Genomic DNA, 18,153 nt, shown 5'->3' with positions numbered 1-18,153 from the left:
CAAGAACCCCTTAAGAGGACGAGAGAAGAGGCCCTCCGATCGGGTCTGAACTCCGCCGAACGACCTGTCTACGACCTTTTCGAACCGATTCCTTGTTACGACTTTTTCTTTTTGAGTTTCTGTTTTTCATCGCCATTCCGGGTCGACAACCATGACTGCGGCTTTTCAAGTAGACGGGGTGCAATGCTTTACGCATGTCACCGAGAATGTCCCCTCCTGGATCGAACGGGTATCCGCCCTGGCGAAACACTGCGCGCAGAAGCATGCCGAGTTCGCGGAGGAATACAAGAAGCTAGCCCACACAATTACACCCCGACGTCGGAAGAATAGTTCGGTGCACTCTATTCACTCGTCGGCCGCCTCGCGGGCAGGAGTATCCGGTACCCAATCAGCGCGACGACGCAAGAGAGATCTGGATGAGGCGTCTAGGGTGTCTGGTGAACTCAACCAGGTTTTGCGGAATCGACATCGACTCGTGATCCATTATGACGGGCATACGCAGAAGGAGCTAGAGCAATTCACGCGTGACCTCGGCATTGCGCGGAATAACATCCGCAAAGGTCGGATTACGGAGATGATGCGGAATCCGTCGTCAGGGTTAGATATCGTGCCCTCTGCCATGTCGTCGTCGGCTCTCCTCGCACGATCGCAACAGAACCAGGCTCTGGCCCAGAGCGCCCAGGGAGGGGAGCGACAGGAGAATGTCTTTGACTCCGTGGATAAGCAACTCGAGGCAGTGCAGAATCTTTGTGAGACGGCCGCGCATCAGTTCCTTCGATGTGGGGACTGCTCGAGAGAGTTCGAACAGGTGCAGGAGAAGCTCTACTCAATTCGGGACTCTGCCCAAGACGCACTGCAGCGATTTCAGGAGGCCCGAGCAAAAGAACCGCCACCATCAGAGGAAACGAACGCCGAGTCGTTGGTTGAAAAGATCAAGATCAAGAATGAGCGTTCAGCGCCCAGCGAAATCACGCCGGCAATGCCTGCCCCGGCGTCGAAGGCCACGAACGGCATGTCCATCGAGGTTGACGACGCAGAGTCCAATTCATCGGTGTCTCTTGACCTCACCGCATTCAAAGCCCGTCGGATGAGGAGATAAAACCTTACACGGGCTCACACGACTCCATCGCCTACCTCCGCTCCACTACTCATGGATGGCTTGTCAGATACCCCATATGGCATCTTTTTTCCGACTATTGTGCATCCAGTTCGTGGTCGGGTGTTTGTGATTCTCATGATTGATTTTTTTTGTGGCGAGCATGATGTGATTCATTCATTTTTGCATCAATACTATGCATCTATAACGGGACCCATGGCTTTAGTATGAAGTTCCGTTGAAGAGGGTCAGGCCATTCTTTTGTTTCCTCTCTTAATGTTGACTTGGATGTCGATTGTTGGCGGATATCGTCTTTGTAACTACATGGGTAGTTATTCAACGGAACGGCGTTTGTCGGCTGACAATGTCTTTGATTTGTCGCCGTAGACATGGACAACTGGCAATGTACTACACTTTGCTTATCGTTAGACAATTCGAGTCCCCTTTTCCTCGACATGCTTGGTGGAATAACGTCTTGACTCCTGTTCCTTGGACACTGAACAGAACCTATCTGAACTCTTGGCAAATTCTAGACAAAACTTGCAGAGCCCTCTGTGAAGGAGGGAGGCTGGCTGCTGATCGCCCTCCCCTCCTGATTCGATTCCCCCCCTCCGCATCTCATCAAGATTTTGAGTTTTGCTGAGGGAAAATCAACGGCCACAGCGGGAGCGGATCGAAATTTCCACTCTGACAATTCCCCGTTTCCTTTCCGATCCAGTAAGCGACCTCGCTAAAACTTTAATACTCTGCCAATCGTTTTTATTTATTTGGCCAGCCACCAGCGTTAATTATCCACACGGGGTCGCGGCCCGAAGCGCCAAGTTTTCCCTAGCTTCTTTTTTCCCTTCTCATCCGTCCCTTGTCAGCTTCATTTCATCCGATACGAGCACAAACTTGCTCGCAATACTCCGTGCTTGTCGCCCTCGGCTCTCGGTTGGGATGAGCTGAATATAGCCTGAATTTTTTTTTTTTTTGTTGTTGCTTGATCATCGGTACCCGGCTTCAACTCTGTAGTCTTTTGATTGACGTGGTCGGTTCCGTGACACCGCTACAAAGCTCGATGTCACATCGGACCTCCGATGGGGAACATGGACATACAGTAATGGGGCAGGACGAGATTTTTTACGTGAATTTGTTGGTTATGAGCGCCTGATGCATGCAGCATGCATAAACCTGTTAGATTGTTCATAATTGCATGCTGCTTGCAGGCCGCTTTGGCCAGTACGAGTACTTTGTGGCTGCAGGTTCGCCGGTTCGAGCAAGGATCATCCCACTAAAAAGCTCGAATCGAATCATCATCGACTGATCTGAATAATAGCACACGATAAATTTATGGAGTAAACGCCTGCACTTTCTTGCAGAACTTCGATCACCGCCTTTTCAGTGTTTCCACAAATAATGATCAGCCTTGCGCTGAAGGATGGTGTGAGACCTCCCAAGGCTGCAACTCGGATTGATCATCAATGCATTCGAATTTCGGTGTACGGAGCACTCCGTATACATGCGGGCCCTTTGCAGCCGCAACCTGGGCACGTGGGCTGCCATCAAAGAAGAGTCACAATGTCTTGATTCCTGACCGCGTCTTTCTTTGAGAAGGGGGACCGCTCTCGCCACAAAGTACTCCGTACGAGAACTACGAGTACGCAATGGTTTCGATCTTATCGATCTCAATGCTGTGCTCGCCGTTTCTGTCATCATATCCGATCGTGATGAGGACTCGCTACCTGAACTGGCAATGAGGAGGGAACAAAGTTTCGGTCTCTTCCATGGAATCCGCAAACGGGAAGTTTATCTGCAAATGACCGTTGTGGAGGTTGTCAAGTGCTGAGCTTATTATTCGCACGGCCTGGGTGGCTCCCGCCTTGTTTCAGCAACGGTCAAGCTGCAAAAAATACCTTTCCGCGCTCGGCGATCCCGCTGCGTCCGTAGCTGATATCATGATTTTCAGGCGTACTCCGTACTCCGTATATACTCCTCACCCTGGAGGCGTGGCATAATAACTCTGTAAGGTTCATCGCACGGCGGTCTCCACGTCAGAACCTCAACAACGTTTTCGTGTCACTTGCTTCTAAGCGAATTGGCCCGTGTGCTGCCTGGATTCATGCGGTGGAGGACAGATTGTCTTTTGTTCAGGCTCGGAGGACCCTGAATGGAGCATTCGGCCGACACCCGTGTGGACACTCCGCACTGGAGTCGGAGAAAAGCTTTCTTCTCGACTCGCAACCTCATTTTTCATGAAAGGGAGAGCTGGAGACGGGAAATATTCCATGGCCCGTGCGCTTCGAATATTCGAACATTCGCTCTCATTTCCTGAACAAGATAGCCTAAGCGATTGTCCGAGCCTCTGAAGATTTTCACTCATCCGAAGCCTTTTTTCATCTTGGCAGTTTGAACTCCCTCTTGGGGGCGTTGGAAGGTATCAGTCTATGACACGTCGGCATATTGTCCTCTATCGGACTGGGACAGTTGCATTTGTCTCACTTGGAAGTCCATTCATGTAGACGTCAAAAAGACGGAATTCTGAAGGAGTGGCAAATTGAGGCTCATTGGGCATGGCCGAGACCGGTTCTCCTCGGAGATGCAAAAGGCCACCATTTCTCGGAGCGCCATGGGCGAACTGGTGAAGATGAGTGAACAAGGCGATGAGCTCGTCCGTGATTTCCAAGCCCCAATTCAGAAAAATTTCCAGGAACCTCACTTCTTCAAACTCAGAACCCAGCCAGATCCGGCATTATGCTCCGGCTGCACTGTGGAGGGCGTGGTGAGGCAATCGCGCCGATTGGAGAGCCAGGGGCGAGCGATTGATCTATCCGCTGCATCCTTCACTCCCTACCGTTTTGCTCCCGCGTTCTCCTTCAGCATGAACAGAAATTTGACATCTAGACAGATGAATTCTTTTGCAGTACTCTTCGAGACAGCTGACTGTCGATTTCTTTGTCGAGATGGCAGAAAATATCCAGGCGATATCGAATATCAACTGGCATTACTTCGGTCGTATGGTTTGTTCACAGGTGTGTCAGTAATCCCGTACTCTAAGCTTGCTTTCCAAGTTTCACTCCCGAGCTACATATAAGAGAACTGGTTTTCGTACCGACTCCCAAGTTTCGGTTGAGCTACTCCGATATCATGGGTGCAAAACTCTTGCGTTCATGAGCTTAGACCTGGCGGGCGGTCGCACAGAAGTGGTGATGGCTGATGCAATGAGAAGCATCTCCGATAGCGATATCGCCTGCAACATGCTCGACCGGCCAAGGAGATTTTCATCTCCTCACTGCTGGTTTTACCATGCCCGAATACAGGATTATCAAGTGCAATGCAGGACATAACGCGGCGAAGGTGCACCCATTTTGTCCCGTGCACGATGCAACACCAATCTCATCGGCTACGTCTATTGACCCCAGGGAGAATCATGGGAGAATAATAAGGTCAATGTTCAAACTCTTCGAGAAGACGGCAGTTACAAATGTAACAGACAACAGTATTCTCAACTACAGTCAATGCCTGAACGAAAAATCTGGTTCCTTCCTGCTCGAGGCTGAGTGAATGATGAACACTCACACAGTCCTCACATCCCAACTTGGGAAATTTCTGCCACTCTCATCTCGAATGCCATGGCAACACAGAGAAGTTTTCTTCTGCTTCTTCTATTTCCCTCTGTTGCTCTCCTTCAACTGTGCACAGTTTCCTCACGCACGGCATTGCCGACCTGTTCTCAACAGTGGTAATCTGAGTGGCATCAAGATGCACCTTTCGACCCCAAAGGCAAGCTGCACATTGCAATACAATGAAGGCTGGACCATTCATAACCGGGACTCCGCAGGGTCGGTTGCACGGCAGCGCGGGGAGAGCCACCGAGGGTAGGCAGTCCCCCCGGTCTCCGCTGCATGTGAGTAATCAAGAGATCAAACAGAGAGGCAACTGAGTTGACCGTGCAGCTGTTCAATCACACCTATCAGCGCGGCATGACTATCCAGGAGGAAGACCTGCAGATGTGTCTTGATATTGAAGAATACGTAAGCGAACAATGGGTATGGCCATATATTCTATGTCTTCTTTCTAAACGTCCACAGGCACTTCGCAACAATGCCAAAGCGAAGCCTCAGTTGCCATGCGCCGAGAAGAGAAAGTCAACGCAGGAAGGTCCAAGTGATCGCTGCAAACAGCGGCGCTGTGAATCCAAGAGTAGCCTGAATGATGGAGAGCCCGCGGTTCTGCCGGCACACAAAAAGGCCAAATTCACAGCTTCCCCGGATTTTGGCGAGGTACAGGTAGATGAATCAGCAATCATCGCAGATGGCTACCCAACCCAGATTGGCCTCCCTGAAGATAATGGCAATACCGCCACTTATGACATTCCCATTCCAGACATGTATCACCCATCGGATGAGATGGCAATGACCCTTCTAGAAGACCACGTGAGGCTCACCCGCAAGAAAGCGAACAAACCTACCTTCCAGATTCACGAAGATGCCGAAGTTGCACATTCGGATGATGAAGATCCCGAGGATGAACTCGACGAGATTGTAGAGTTCGACGAGCCCTGGTGGCCTGAGGACAATAAGGAAAACGAAGAATACGAGTACTACATGATGACCGAAATGGACATGGGAGCAAGTCAAGAGATGATCATCGATGCCGCTATTGCTAACCGTGACGGGGAAGAACAAGAAGTGCGGACGGAAATCCCCGAAGATTCACAGGCAATGCAGGCGGATGCAGCCATCCCCCGAGCTCGATATCCGTCCTACCTCGGATCTCCGCTCCGGGAGCTGCATATCCCTGGATCGTCTGACTTTTGAAACGAATGACTCATGAAGCGGTGGTCCCTTCCGCGAGCGTCGGATCTTCGGAGAGCATCGGAAAATCCCTAAAGAGGATCTAACTTACGAGTTACAAACTTGATAGTCCCTGTAGTCCCCAGATGGCGAGAAGGAACTACGACGTCGATCATACGATGAAGGGTCCAGCAAGGAGATTCTCGGCAGTGCAGCGCATTGACCCCCTTAGATGAGTTGTGGTGGAGACAAGATTAATCTCGCGAGCATACCCATTTCAGCAGTGGTGCGATTTGATCTATCACATAGCCTAAAACAACGGGGAGCTGGCTGCTCGTTGGAAGGTTACGTGGTGGATAAGAGCGTGGATCGGGCAACACGAACATGGCCACGCGCATGGATCCCCTTTCAGCTTATCGACCATGTCTGCTGTCTCTCTCAAAAAAGTAATCCGAGCCTACGAGTAGTTAGTGCTTCATTCTGAATCTGAGGAGTTACTCCGTACGATTGACCAAGCTATGCTCTAATGTGCTTGGAGGGCTACTTCGTTGACTCCGCTGAACAATGACGACAAACTCCCACGCCGAGTAGCTTGACCTTCGATTCAACTTATGAACTTGTTGCTCAATGAACTAATATCATTAAATTATGTATTACGTGTTCTCAACATACGTACACTCGGTATATCGTACCTCGTAGGATGCTCGTAACCCGAGTCATAACATATCAGCAGACAGAAAAGGAAAATAAATCAGTAGTAAATCTTCTCCTCGTAGATCGGCGGCCGTCCCTTCTCCTCGTTCCACCGCAAGTTATTCTTCTCATCCAGCCAGGCATCCTCATCCGTGATCGGGGTGACCTTGGATGTCTGCTCCACCTCCAGCTTGGAGATGCCGGCCTCGTCACGCGGGATCCAGAGCAGCGGCGTCTTGGACGTAATGGCTGGATGGAAGTACGCGTTCTGCTCGACCTCCGGCGGATAAGTTGGGGTCTCAAGGTGGTTGGGGACGAGACGTCGAAGTGTGGCGTAGGAGGCATATTTATCAGGGCGGAGGAACTTGAGCAGCAAGTTGGCCCTGGGGCTCATGGAAGACACAGGAGCTGGAGCTGGATCTGGGTTGCCGGCCTTCTCAACGTCAGCGCCTGCGCCATCCGTGCCATCCTCGGCATGCTGAGCTTTCTCGTTGCTAGAAGTCGCAGTCACGGGTTCGGCTCCCTTGCTAGGGGAAGGCGAGAGGTCGACATCTTCCGTCTCGAGATTCTTGGGCAAATATTTGATCAGAGGTGTCAGCGCCTCATTCATAGACACGTGGTACAACACCGCAAAGACGAGGAAGATGATCATGAGAATCATCGGTCCAAGCGAGATGCGCGAGCGCGCCGTTCCGATCGCGAACAAACCAATCAGGCACACGATCGACAAATAGCAACCGACCAGCAGATGCTGTAGCGCCCGCGGGTAGATCTCGCCCTTGGTGTCGATGGATGCGTTCGACACGTAGAGGAGGTTGTAGCGGAAAGCAAAGTAGAAGAGGTAGAGGCCAATCGTCGCGAATCCCATGACCAACGGCGCAATGCACGAGTACGTGATGGCTGTCACGTTCCAAAGTCAGTAACAATAGGTACAGCCTCGACCCAGAAATGAGAGACATACCGATGACGGCCAAGAGAGACATGGGTGGAAGAACAGTTCCCCAGCCCAGACCAGACAGGCTGGACCATCGTCTGTAGAGCTTGCGAGGCGAAGTGTCGAGCAGCTTGCCAAGCACCTTGCCAATGATGAGTCCGCCGATGTTTAGAAGTGCTCCCGACGTGAAGGTCAGTCCTTGCAGTACGATATACGAGACGTAGAAGTTGGAGGCCCGCGGCAGGTTATGAGCGAGCAGATCGGCGGCAGAAGTAGGATTCTGGACAATCTTCGTAACCACGCTAGTCGCTGCCGAGGAGAGTGTCGTAACCAAAAACACCTGAACGACCTGGAAGCCAAAGTAGGCATTCTGAGTCCAAAGCTCAACCGCTGCAGCAGTCGGTGCTCCGCCCAGTTGGGCACATACTAGTTGATGGTCAGCAGCGAATCTTTTGGAACCGGGTGAGATCCACACTCACAGCGAATGATAATCGGCAGCAGCGCCATGAGCACGGCGAGCAGGACAGAGGGCAAAAGACCGGTGACAACGCCCAAGATCACATCAGGAATATCAAGAATAAACCGGAGGAACGTAACCTTGTCCGTCAAGTTGTCAATGTTGGAGATGGCACCAACAACAGCAACAGGAATTGCCCAGAAGATGATCAATGCTACAACAAAGGCAATCGTGGCAAAATTGCGCACAACTCGCTCCCACCACATGATGCGCAGGTTGGACCAGATCACCTGGGTGGGGTCCACGCCGATGTAGCGAGGGCTCATGTGAAGAGGCAGGTTGTGGGAAACCATCTGATAGGCAGCTTGGGCTTCGTTCTGGTTAACAAACTCGATAAACACGGCAGAGATACGCTTAGCCTGTCCAGCTCGGTGCTTGGCTTGCAGTTCTTCGATCTCCGGGTTTAAACGTTCAATCTCAGCACGAGCCCACTCGATAGTGTCTACTTTCTTGCCAATGAGGAACTTCAACCGATGCGTCGGGCGGTCCTCGGGCTTGAGCCAGCGCGTGGCCGCTGAGGCAGGATCCTCAGTTCCTGCCGCCGCTTCCTCATCAGAAGCACCGCCCTTCTTCTTCTTCTTCTTCTTCAACTCTTTCAGGCGTGCGGCATTCGCGTTTTTGATCAGTTTGATCTCGGCAGCCTCGAGCTTCATTGCGGCCGCATCACGTTCCTTGACCTTCTCTTCTAGCTCACTTACGTCGGTGGGCAACCAAATGTTGGCGATCTTGTCCTCGCCAAACATGCGGCGAAGCTTTGCCTGGTCCAAGTACTCATCGGGAACTGCAGTAAACAGAACCGTCTTGGAGGAGATTCGATTGGCGTAGGCGGGAGAAAAGGCATACGCCTGTCGCAGGTTGATGTAGAAAATGATCTCCCGCGTGACAAGGTAGAAGACAAAGCCTCGAGACTGCCGTCAGCAGCGCGGACACACCCGTGAACCAGAGCTATGACTCACCCAAGAAGATCCACGCAACGAAGGCGTGAGCAAAATACCGGGCGGGATCAGCCACGTTGGAAAAGGCCAGGATGTCCAACTGCCGTTTATTCCCTTTTCCCGTGGCATTGATGGGGAAGAGGATAGGCCAAGTAATGCAGCAACCCACCAGACAGACAATGGTAATCAACTTGAGATAGCGAAGAAGAAGATAGGCGTCGAGTGAATGGTGCTGTAGAACATAGGTGTCGGGCAGCTTATACATTGCAATAATCCAGTCGAACAATCCTGTTGGGGACTCGGGGGTCCGCTCATGGGGCAACAAATTGCCCACAAAAGTGCGCGGGACATAGTGGCGACGAAACTTGCGACGCAGGATGATGAAGGCCAGAATCATGGCCCCCGCGATCACGAGTGAGGGGACCAGAGTAGACACCAAGGCCGAGGCGGAACTCGACGTGCTCTTGGGGTCCTAGAGGCGGGTTAGCCCTTGCACTGGAGACATTGTAAAGGGGATGCGCCCTCACTTCTTCTGCATCTGCGCGTTTGACAAGCGTATCGACGCTACTGAAGGCGCTACTTCGGAGCCACATGGTGAAACGCGGTCCTCACCAGCAAGGGCCGCTGCGGGTGAGGGTAGAGAAGGTGGGAGAGAGACAGAACGGCAGTTGGGGTAGGAGTAAACAACGAAAATTACGACAAAGGTGTGACCATGCAAGAAAACCACTGAACGAGAGGATTGCCGCCCAAGAAATACGCGAGGAAAAGTGGAGGGAAAAGAGCGATCGCTCCCGCAAGGGAACAAGCAAGCAATGATTTGCAGCTAAACGAAGATCTTCAAAATTGGGCGAACCAGCGCTGTGGTTGAAGCAATTGGAGCTTCAGATCTCGATTTGGGTTGGGGTCCCTGTTTTCCTTGGAGCCATCGACATCATTGTCTCTACCCAAACCAGGTTCAATCTGTGGCTCGTGCACTGCATGGCGCGTGGGCCAATCAGATGCTGCTGCAGAGACTATCTCAAGCCAATCATGGATCATCAACCAGTCGACCTGTCCAAGTTTGTCGATTGGCCGATCTTGGCGTTTTCCCCCTCGGGAAAAGTTGCTCAATTCCACGGCAGTGGCCGCTGGGGGTCAGAGCATCTCACAATTTGCGATGCACACCGCCACAATGATCAGCCACAAACGCAAGCCACAGCTCGACCGACCAATCAGATTGGCTTGTCTGACGAGGCACCATGCAAGAAGCTCCATCCAGCGACGATTACCACTAGCTGATCTGGGCAAGCAGCTAACTGACCCTGGCATGGTTTGGTGCAAGATGGGCCCTTGGGACGCGACTATTGAAATCTTATCAGGACGCCACAACTTAACCAAAACTTGCTCGACAACGTGATCGACATCGTGCTCCAGGAGTTGTTACTTCAGCGCGCAAAAGCCACAGGCGATGCAGAGCTGAAACACGCCGAACATGAAACGTTTCCAGACATGAGACAATGTGATGAATTGCTTTGCTTTTGCAATCTTGATGAGAGCAAGCTGATGAGACCATGAGCGATTTGGTGCGGCGCCGAGAACAGGCGGTAGCTCGTACAAGATCCGAGTTTGAAAGGTTATTATGTGAATCCTTCCCTGCAAGGCATCCAAGGTCAGCTATCATTCACAATTTCCAGAGATCTTGTACATGTCTAGGAACAATGGCCTAGTTGGTCGGTCTGTGACTTGAAAGGTGCAAGGGTGACTGATCGTTCCAGCTGTGGACCCTGTTGCACCGACGATGACATGGGGAATTACAGTGTAGGTCAAACTCGAGGGAGATTCAAGAAGACGCATTTGACTCCTTTATTTTTTGCTCTGAATGACTGAGCTTTGGCGAGCCGCCCTGTTTGCATCTCAAGCGTTTGTTCGGCTCGCAAGTGATAGAATGTCGGGCATTCAGTTCTGCTTCATTTACCACAGTGGTCCTGTTGATGAAATGTAGTAATGCATCGACGATGCATTGTGGCCGATGCGTGGCTGGTTTGGAGAACCGGAGGCTTGAAGCATGCATCTCGCCAATTGGATCTTCTGTGCTTGGAGAATGTGATTTCCATGCAATGCCCACAGTCTGCCGTAGCGTAGCCAGGCCCATTTGTTTTCCAGTCTAATTCGGGGACGGTACTGAGTACGTCAATACCCTATCTACTCATTCATTTAGTCGGACAGCTGCAACCAAAAGCGCAAGCTTTGACTAGTGAACCCGCACTTCCCATTCGGAGGCGTGCTGTACTGCGCAGGATATTACCGACGGTGTGAATATTATTCTTAAGGGGTATCTCCAAAAGCCATCCGGAAACGACACGGAAAAATAAACATCATCGATCAAAGCGTATCATGACTTCATGGCGTCCAGATACTACCCTTTGCCAGTTGACGATACCACGGCGTCCTCTGCACCATATCTTGACCATGCTCCTAGTTTGGAGTTGCAAAGAGATGCTAGGAGGATAGGCATATCATACAAGTATTCGTTCCGTCTCCGAACTTGGATACGTGGAAAGCCGAGGTAAAACAAAGTTGCGGACAATCAGTTGTTGACAGCCAACTAGGGTGAGAAGGTTCTTTCCAGTCACATCGTCGAGGTGAAGCGGAGGATCTTGCCAGGGTTTCGAGCCTAACGAATCGCGTACAGATCTCTCTCGAAATTATCCACACTGTCATTTCGAGAAGCCATCATCAGATGGCCCAAGACCAGCTCGTTGAAGCGAAACAGCAAATCCCGTGGCAAGATTTTGGGAATTTGCAACAACTCGGCCGTCAAAAACAACCTGTGCGGATCCTTTAAGTCATAGTCGCAGTCCTCTTCCATCAACATATACACGAAGCTCTCGCATGAATAATCCTGGTACGCGCCGCGCTGCCGCACGATCGCCGTCAGGTAATTGAGAAAACGTGACGTACGACCCGGCGAATGCCGCAGGCTCCATAGCGCTGTCATGATGTAGATCAAGGCAGCGGAACGACTCCAGTCGGTTGTGGGCACGACATCGTTTACGACGTATGAGCGATCACTCATCGGGACCCTGCTAGGCCGTGGACCGCTCGCCAGCAGCTGATACAGCTCGGTTTCATAGCCGAACGTCGATGCCCGCTGTGGAACCATGACAAGGTACTCTTGTGTATTCTGCTCTGCCACCAATACCTCGCCGCGACGCAGGAAGTCGACCAGCGACCGCATGCCCTCAAGGGAAATCATGTATGACCGCGGCATCATCATGCAATACACGAAAAACAGGATACCCTGACAGACGGGATCCGGTAGGGTTATTCGATTGCGTTGGATCCGGAGGGCTTGCTCGACATATTCTACGGCCTTGGTTTGATCACCATATCGTTCCTCCTGCACGTGCAACCCGGCCAAGGTCATGACAAGATCGTCCTCGTCCATTCCATGGTCAAGTGGGTTATTCACGGCTAGTTCTGTCTGAGTCGCATAATGGTCGATCAGGTGCTGATTTGTTATCCCGGCCCGGTGCGCTTTCCATCGGGCACTGTAGCTTAGGACCATAGACCGAAAGGGGACGGGGTGTTGCATTGCTCTTCGAAACACCCGTTCCTTCACATACGAGTTCTGGCCCGACCAATAGGTGAGCCGGTGGAGCCAGTTGTCGACTAACTCGTACTCAATTGGACCAATTTCCATTGGTAAGAGCTTCACGACGGTCTCGATAGGGGCACTCAGCACACTGAAAGAAGGGGCCGCGTGCAGAGATAAAGGTGGCCCAGAAGAATGGTCTGTTGCGGCGGCAGAAAAGGCCTACATCGGGATAATAATAATAATAATAATAGAACGCGTTAGCTGCCAGGGACCATATTGTAGAATACGAGCATCATACCGATGCTTGCTCTTGACGTTGAGTGCTCGCCGACGAGGGATCTGATTCTCCCTTCGAAGGAGAGCCGCGAGAAGTCTGAGGCGGAGTCTGCTGGCCAGGATTTGCCGCCGCCGCATTCTGCGACCGTTTTGTCTGAATGTGATGTCGCATAACATGGGCTCGTTTCTCTCGAGGTGAAGTTGAGTCGACAAAGAGAAAACTCTGTCTCGCAGCATTCTCGCTGTTTGTCCGCGAAGACCGCTTTTTCGATCTCGAGGGCCTCTGAGCGGGTTGGTTATCCGCAGTCCGACCTTTCTCGGTTGTTCAGTTGCCAGTGTTCCTTACTTGCGATCAACCATGATCCGGGCACTGACCTGCGGACGAACCCTCGGAAGGATCTGGACGGCTGTCATCCATCTCTGCGCGATCTCTGAGTTGCGTTTCTCAAAATTTCCGCTGCAGACGATGCTGATTTTAATTCCTCCGAACAGCCCTCTCATGCCGTACTCAACGAATCACCATTTTTGGTGCAGCACGCACATTTTATATATCTTCTAGTTCGTTTTCAGAAAAACAATGTCTGCATGGTGACCACGAGGATCGACACCAAAAATAAATTCTCCAATAGTTATATTTCAACTTGTACAGATGGTACGAGATCGACCTGCACGGAGACGTAAACATAGTAACGATCTCTTGAGTGATGCTCTTGAATTAGGTATTTGTGCTGTTATACCGTCTCCTAGGGCGCAGCATGTCTCGTAACTGCAGGGTCCCAAGTAACCTATACAGATTAAACAGCGATTACAGCGACCAAAACACCGGGAAGACCAATGCGATCTCGCGGAAATGCAATCCCGGCTGCTGCTGTTGGTTTGTTTTGCTTTGGGGGCTGGAGATGAGATGGGGGAAGCCTTGGCAGGTCTTGTTTCCTTCCCGGGTTGCTGATAGTTACTTACCATACTGATACGGAAATTACAAGGCTTGATTATTCATAACCTAATTGCCAGATTGGGGCTGCAGAGATCTGAGCTACCATTTACTGAACGCGGAATAGTTGCATTAACTTAACACGATATGAGATGCAAAGCTGGCGCGATTGGGCCAATCGGGTGCGGCATCCAGGGTACTTTTTTGGCACTTTTAGCAAGGAGATGCAGAACCCCCACACAACCAGATGCTTGCTCTGTCCAATGAAACTTTTGCTTGGCAAAATAATTCACCCACGCTTAACGAAGTTAGACAAGCCCCACAGCGTCTTTGAGCATTTGTTCTCCATAAACCGCAACTTTAATTTGAGCACCAGCACGGAGTAGCCTGCATATTCGTTATTCATCACAACATTCATCCTTCTTGATGGATGAATATGATGTCCTCAATCAAGTTCTTGACACAGAATCGCCTCGTTTGCATCGAGCACGTGCCTAGGGCAGGCCCGATATTTTCATTAATCCAGCAACAAATCCTTCGCGGAAACGCGGATTTGTGAGGGTTTTCCTTGACAGTATACATGTACTTGTCGATTCAAAAGATAAGAAATCCCGTTTACGTGTACCAATGTCAAATGCGATTCGCCAAATGTTGTTGGCCGTATCCTGGCACATGCGGGGCATTTCCTCATGTCCTCAAACAATGGTCCTGCAGAACGCAGACAGCATCACCACACGTGCTGTTCCTATGACCAACCTTGTTGACGAAGGCGGAAATACGGAACAGTTCACACCGCCTGGAACCAGTGTGGAAGCAAGGTCGAGAAAGGCTGGCTGTGGAGGCCTGGACGGGATAGGAACGGGCGCTGGAGAAATGGTTAAAGTTATGCCCGTGAGATTGGATACGGAGAAGGGCGGTATGTTGGCAGTTCCCTGGATTGAGTTTGACTGTCGTGACGAAGTCTGACCACACATCATTGAACGATGGACTGCCTCCAGAAGAATCCACCGATCGCTCCAATTATTCGGCGAGGGATGCTACTTTTGTGTGTGCTTTTGTGTTGGTTAAGCGGCTAACTGACTCGGGCATAAGTTGGTTTTCTGCTAGAATGTGAAGGAAGTCGATTAGACAATGGTACTGCGTATTAGTGCAGCCTACTATTTGAAATTCAACATGACGCCATAACATCAGTGGCCAGTGAAGGCCGACTCTGCCACTTTTCTTGTTTGTATTCCCAGCAACATTACCACTAAGCGCTGGCCAAGCGCAGAGTAACAGAGCTATGCTCTCAGCGAGCGTTCTCATCGACACTTCGCTCCGGTAACCGATCACATTGGCCGGGCCATTCAAGCCGGCCCGAGTTCAAGCCGACGACAGAGAGCAAACTCCTCCTAGTCCGACCGAAGTGCAGTGCAAGACAAGACACTGGATCAGCAAAAGCCGGTCGACAAACTAGGCCGCTGCCCGCAGCGACTTGCATCGCAGTTCATTTGTCAGCCTACATCACCGAAAATCCCGGTCCCGATAGAGGAGCCACTCTCTTTCTTTAGAAACCAGCCGCTGATCGTAGGGCGTTGTCATTCTACAGGAGGTACTTCCCTCTACGTCGAATTCCTTCTACGTGAAAATTGGTAGCACCAGGTAAACCGGGATACCGTGGGGACTCGGATGGTCCGCACGAGACGCGTTCGGCATGTGCCAACTAGAATTGCCTTTAGGGATGGAAAGCATGACATTTTGTCCCATGCCAGTTGTTTGAACTACAAGCTTGGCATACGACGTCGCGACTCGTACAAAATGCACCAGTCCCACGCTTCGGAGCTATTTACGCCGATAAGAGATCCAGTAACACCTTGCGGCGTTTATATAATTGCCACCGCTGGCCGTCAAGTTCAACTTAACCTACTGCCGTAAAATTAGTTAGTGGACCTTTTACTCCATACTCTGTGAACTGCGACCACTCCCGCAGAAAGGCAAACATGCCCGTAGCGATACAATACCGAAATCATGCCGAACACGGGGAAAGTCCTCCAGCATAATGTTACTGGGTCGGGTTGTGGTTACAGTGTTGGTGACGTTCATGAACCGGTGCGGCGAAATGCTGAAACGACTGAGCTGGACGAGATCCAGAGGATGAACCGGGCTACTAGCATGCATCTCGTCATCGATCTGTTCCTTTGAGCCGCACCACCTGCTGCAGAGTGTTGCCTTTGGTGGGCAATTTTTCTGACAGGAGACCCGCACTCACACTCTCCCCAAATGGCCTGTTTGCGACACTCATGCCGATCTGACTGCGTAGGAGGTGTCAAGCGACAGGATTGCGCAATATCCTTTCTCTCAGTGGATAGTCCACCGCAATCCCCATTTTGTGCAAAACAGTACAATCCGGCCAACCTTCCTGGCAAGGCATGTCAAGACCAGCTGTCACTCACAATTTCCAAGCCTCAGCACATGACTAGAGCCAATGGCCTAGTTGGTTAGGCCTGCAGCGTCTCGAGCTGCAAGGGTGGCTGATCTTCCCAGTCCTGCACCCTGTGCGCCGATGACATGGGGGTTAGAGACCGGGCCAAACTTGGAGGAGATCCAAAAGAGGCCCCTTTAACTGTCTTACTTTTTGTTACGAATACAACTTTGTGGCGTTGCTATCATTCGTTGAATTCTGTTGTATCTTATTAGTATTTTGGGGAATTCGGGCTTGATTGCTCCGTAGATGGTCGAGTATTCGGCGTTGGAGTGACGCATTGTAGATACTCGTTCGGGCCGAGATGAACAGGCGGATTGCACCCGCAGTTGCATCGATGGGTAATCATGAGAGTCATGGTGCCTGAGTGCCTGATTTTGGAAGTTGAGGGTTCGAATCATGGGTTGGCTGACTTTGATTTTTGCCCTAGTTGGCCTGGAGGATATTTTATGTACTCCGTACTCCGTTCCGCACATAGAAATTACCCGATAGAAGGCAGATTCAACAATCATCTAGATACACGACAAATCACCATACCGCCCTAGAGGTCATAACGCCGAACACCTCACCGACCAGTTCTAATGAACGAAGGCGGTAATCGGAAAGAGGATGCCAGAGGCATTACCTTCCCCAAAAGACATGAACAATCATGGGCCCAGATGGCATGGACCTACCCAGTCATCAATGATGGGCCGGAGCGATGAACCGACGTCATGTATCCACGACATCTGAAAGGTCGCCAACGGAAAAAAAAAAACAACATAACCGTAGCCACCGGTCCTAGCGAATCGCGTACAAATCTTTCTCGAAGTTATCTACACTGTCGTTCCGAGAGGTCATCATCAACTGACCCAAGACGAGTTCGTTGAAACGGAACTGCAGGTCCCGGGGCAGAACCTTGATCATCTGCAGTAGGTCGGCCGTCGCCCATACTCTGTGCGAAGCTTTCAAGTCATAGTCGCAGTCTTCCTCCGTCAAAAGAAAGGCAAGGCTTTCACAGGATTCATCCCGGTCCAGGCCGTACTTCCGCACCATTAGCATTAGGTAGTCGAGAAAACGCGACGTGCGGCTCGGCGAGTCTCGCAAGCTCAGCAGTGCCGTCAGGAGATATATCAGGGCTGCGGAGTGAGTCCAGTCCGTCGTCGGGACCATCTTGTTGACGACATAGGAGCGATCACTTGGCGGAACCTTGCTAGGCCGGGGCCCGCTGGCCAGCAGACGGTATAGGTCACTCTCATAGCCGAAAATCGATGCGCGCCGCGGGACCATGGCAAGATACTCCGCTGTATTCTGTTTGGCCACCAATTCCTCACCGCGGCGCAGGAAATCGACCAGCGATTGCATGCCCTCCAATGGAATTATGTACGATCGGGGCACCATAACGGAAAGAAAGAAAAATGAAAAAGCCTGGGCAACGCCGTCCGCCATGGTTGTCCGATTACGCTGGATCTGCAGAACTCGCTGGATACACTCCGACGCCTTGGCTTGTTCGCCATACCGCTCCTCCTGCAGCGCCAGTCCGGTCAAGGTCATAACGAGATCATCTTCGTCCATTCGACTGCCAATGGGGTTATTCACGGCCAACTCTATTTGAGTTGAATATTTATTGATCAGCTGGTGCTGTGTTATCCCCGTCCTGTGCGCTCTCCATCGCGCACAATAACCCAGGGTCACGGCCATAAAGGGAATTGGGTGGCGAGCTGCTCGTCGAAACACTTTCTCCTTTATGAACGAGTTCCGACCGGACCAATAACTGAGTTTGTGCCAATCGTCGATCAATTCGTACTCGGCTGGGCTAAGTTTCATTGGGAATATGTCGTCGACGCTTTCTTCATTCGGGGTATCCGGCATACCGACCGCAGGCGGCGGAGACTCTGATTCATGCCGCCCAGAAAGATCACTCGCTGCTGAAGACGAATGGGCCTGGGGAAGGCGTCAGTTGCTAGATATCACATCGC

At 51.3% G+C, this 18,153-nt stretch overlaps 7 protein-coding genes across 7 annotated transcripts; 3 read left to right on the top strand and 4 right to left on the bottom strand.

Moving 5' to 3' along the window:
* Positions 1-151: 151 nt before the first annotated feature.
* Positions 152-1,099, top strand: VTN49DRAFT_4339 (uncharacterized protein; the record flags this gene model as incomplete). The annotated part of the gene is made up of 1 exon (XM_069412274.1): positions 152-1,099. The coding sequence occupies one exon, from the start codon at positions 152-154 to the stop codon at positions 1,097-1,099; it is 948 nt and encodes a 315-aa protein (XP_069267534.1).
* A 14-nt stretch (positions 1,100-1,113) lies between these two features.
* Positions 1,114-1,487, bottom strand: VTN49DRAFT_4338 (uncharacterized protein; the record flags this gene model as incomplete). Its single annotated transcript, XM_069412273.1, has 2 exons — positions 1,114-1,231; positions 1,306-1,487. The coding sequence occupies 2 exons, from the start codon at positions 1,485-1,487 to the stop codon at positions 1,114-1,116; spliced, it is 300 nt and encodes a 99-aa protein (XP_069267533.1).
* A 3,393-nt stretch (positions 1,488-4,880) lies between these two features.
* VTN49DRAFT_4337 (uncharacterized protein) lies at positions 4,881-5,895 on the top strand (the record flags this gene model as incomplete). The annotated part of the gene is made up of 3 exons (XM_069412272.1): positions 4,881-4,982; positions 5,032-5,109; positions 5,167-5,895. The coding sequence occupies 3 exons, from the start codon at positions 4,881-4,883 to the stop codon at positions 5,893-5,895; spliced, it is 909 nt and encodes a 302-aa protein (XP_069267532.1).
* Positions 5,896-6,622: 727 nt separating this feature from the next.
* On the bottom strand, positions 6,623-9,543 carry VTN49DRAFT_4336 (uncharacterized protein; the record flags this gene model as incomplete). The annotated part of the gene is made up of 5 exons (XM_069412271.1): positions 6,623-7,464; positions 7,526-7,924; positions 7,978-8,916; positions 8,972-9,422; positions 9,478-9,543. The coding sequence occupies 5 exons, from the start codon at positions 9,541-9,543 to the stop codon at positions 6,623-6,625; spliced, it is 2,697 nt and encodes an 898-aa protein (XP_069267531.1).
* A 2,060-nt stretch (positions 9,544-11,603) lies between these two features.
* VTN49DRAFT_4335 (uncharacterized protein) lies at positions 11,604-13,221 on the bottom strand (the record flags this gene model as incomplete). Its single annotated transcript, XM_069412270.1, has 3 exons — positions 11,604-12,746; positions 12,826-13,115; positions 13,179-13,221. The coding sequence occupies 3 exons, from the start codon at positions 13,219-13,221 to the stop codon at positions 11,604-11,606; spliced, it is 1,476 nt and encodes a 491-aa protein (XP_069267530.1).
* Positions 13,222-14,436: 1,215 nt separating this feature from the next.
* VTN49DRAFT_4334 (uncharacterized protein) lies at positions 14,437-14,848 on the top strand (the record flags this gene model as incomplete). Its single annotated transcript, XM_069412269.1, has 2 exons — positions 14,437-14,650; positions 14,733-14,848. 2 exons carry the CDS (start codon positions 14,437-14,439, stop codon positions 14,846-14,848), a joined length of 330 nt encoding a protein of 109 aa, XP_069267529.1.
* Positions 14,849-16,975: 2,127 nt separating this feature from the next.
* On the bottom strand, positions 16,976-18,046 carry VTN49DRAFT_4333 (uncharacterized protein; the record flags this gene model as incomplete). Its single annotated transcript, XM_069412268.1, has 1 exon — positions 16,976-18,046. One exon carries the CDS (start codon positions 18,044-18,046, stop codon positions 16,976-16,978), a length of 1,071 nt encoding a protein of 356 aa, XP_069267528.1.
* Between the last annotated feature and the right edge of the window lie 107 nt (positions 18,047-18,153).

This window comes from Thermomyces lanuginosus, assembly GCF_041956635.1.
Source record: "Thermomyces lanuginosus strain ATCC 200065 unplaced genomic scaffold VTN49scaffold_31, whole genome shotgun sequence".
In the NCBI taxonomy this organism is placed as follows: domain Eukaryota; kingdom Fungi; phylum Ascomycota; class Eurotiomycetes; order Eurotiales; family Trichocomaceae; genus Thermomyces; species Thermomyces lanuginosus.
This window is presented reverse-complemented; position numbering and strand designations above follow the sequence as displayed.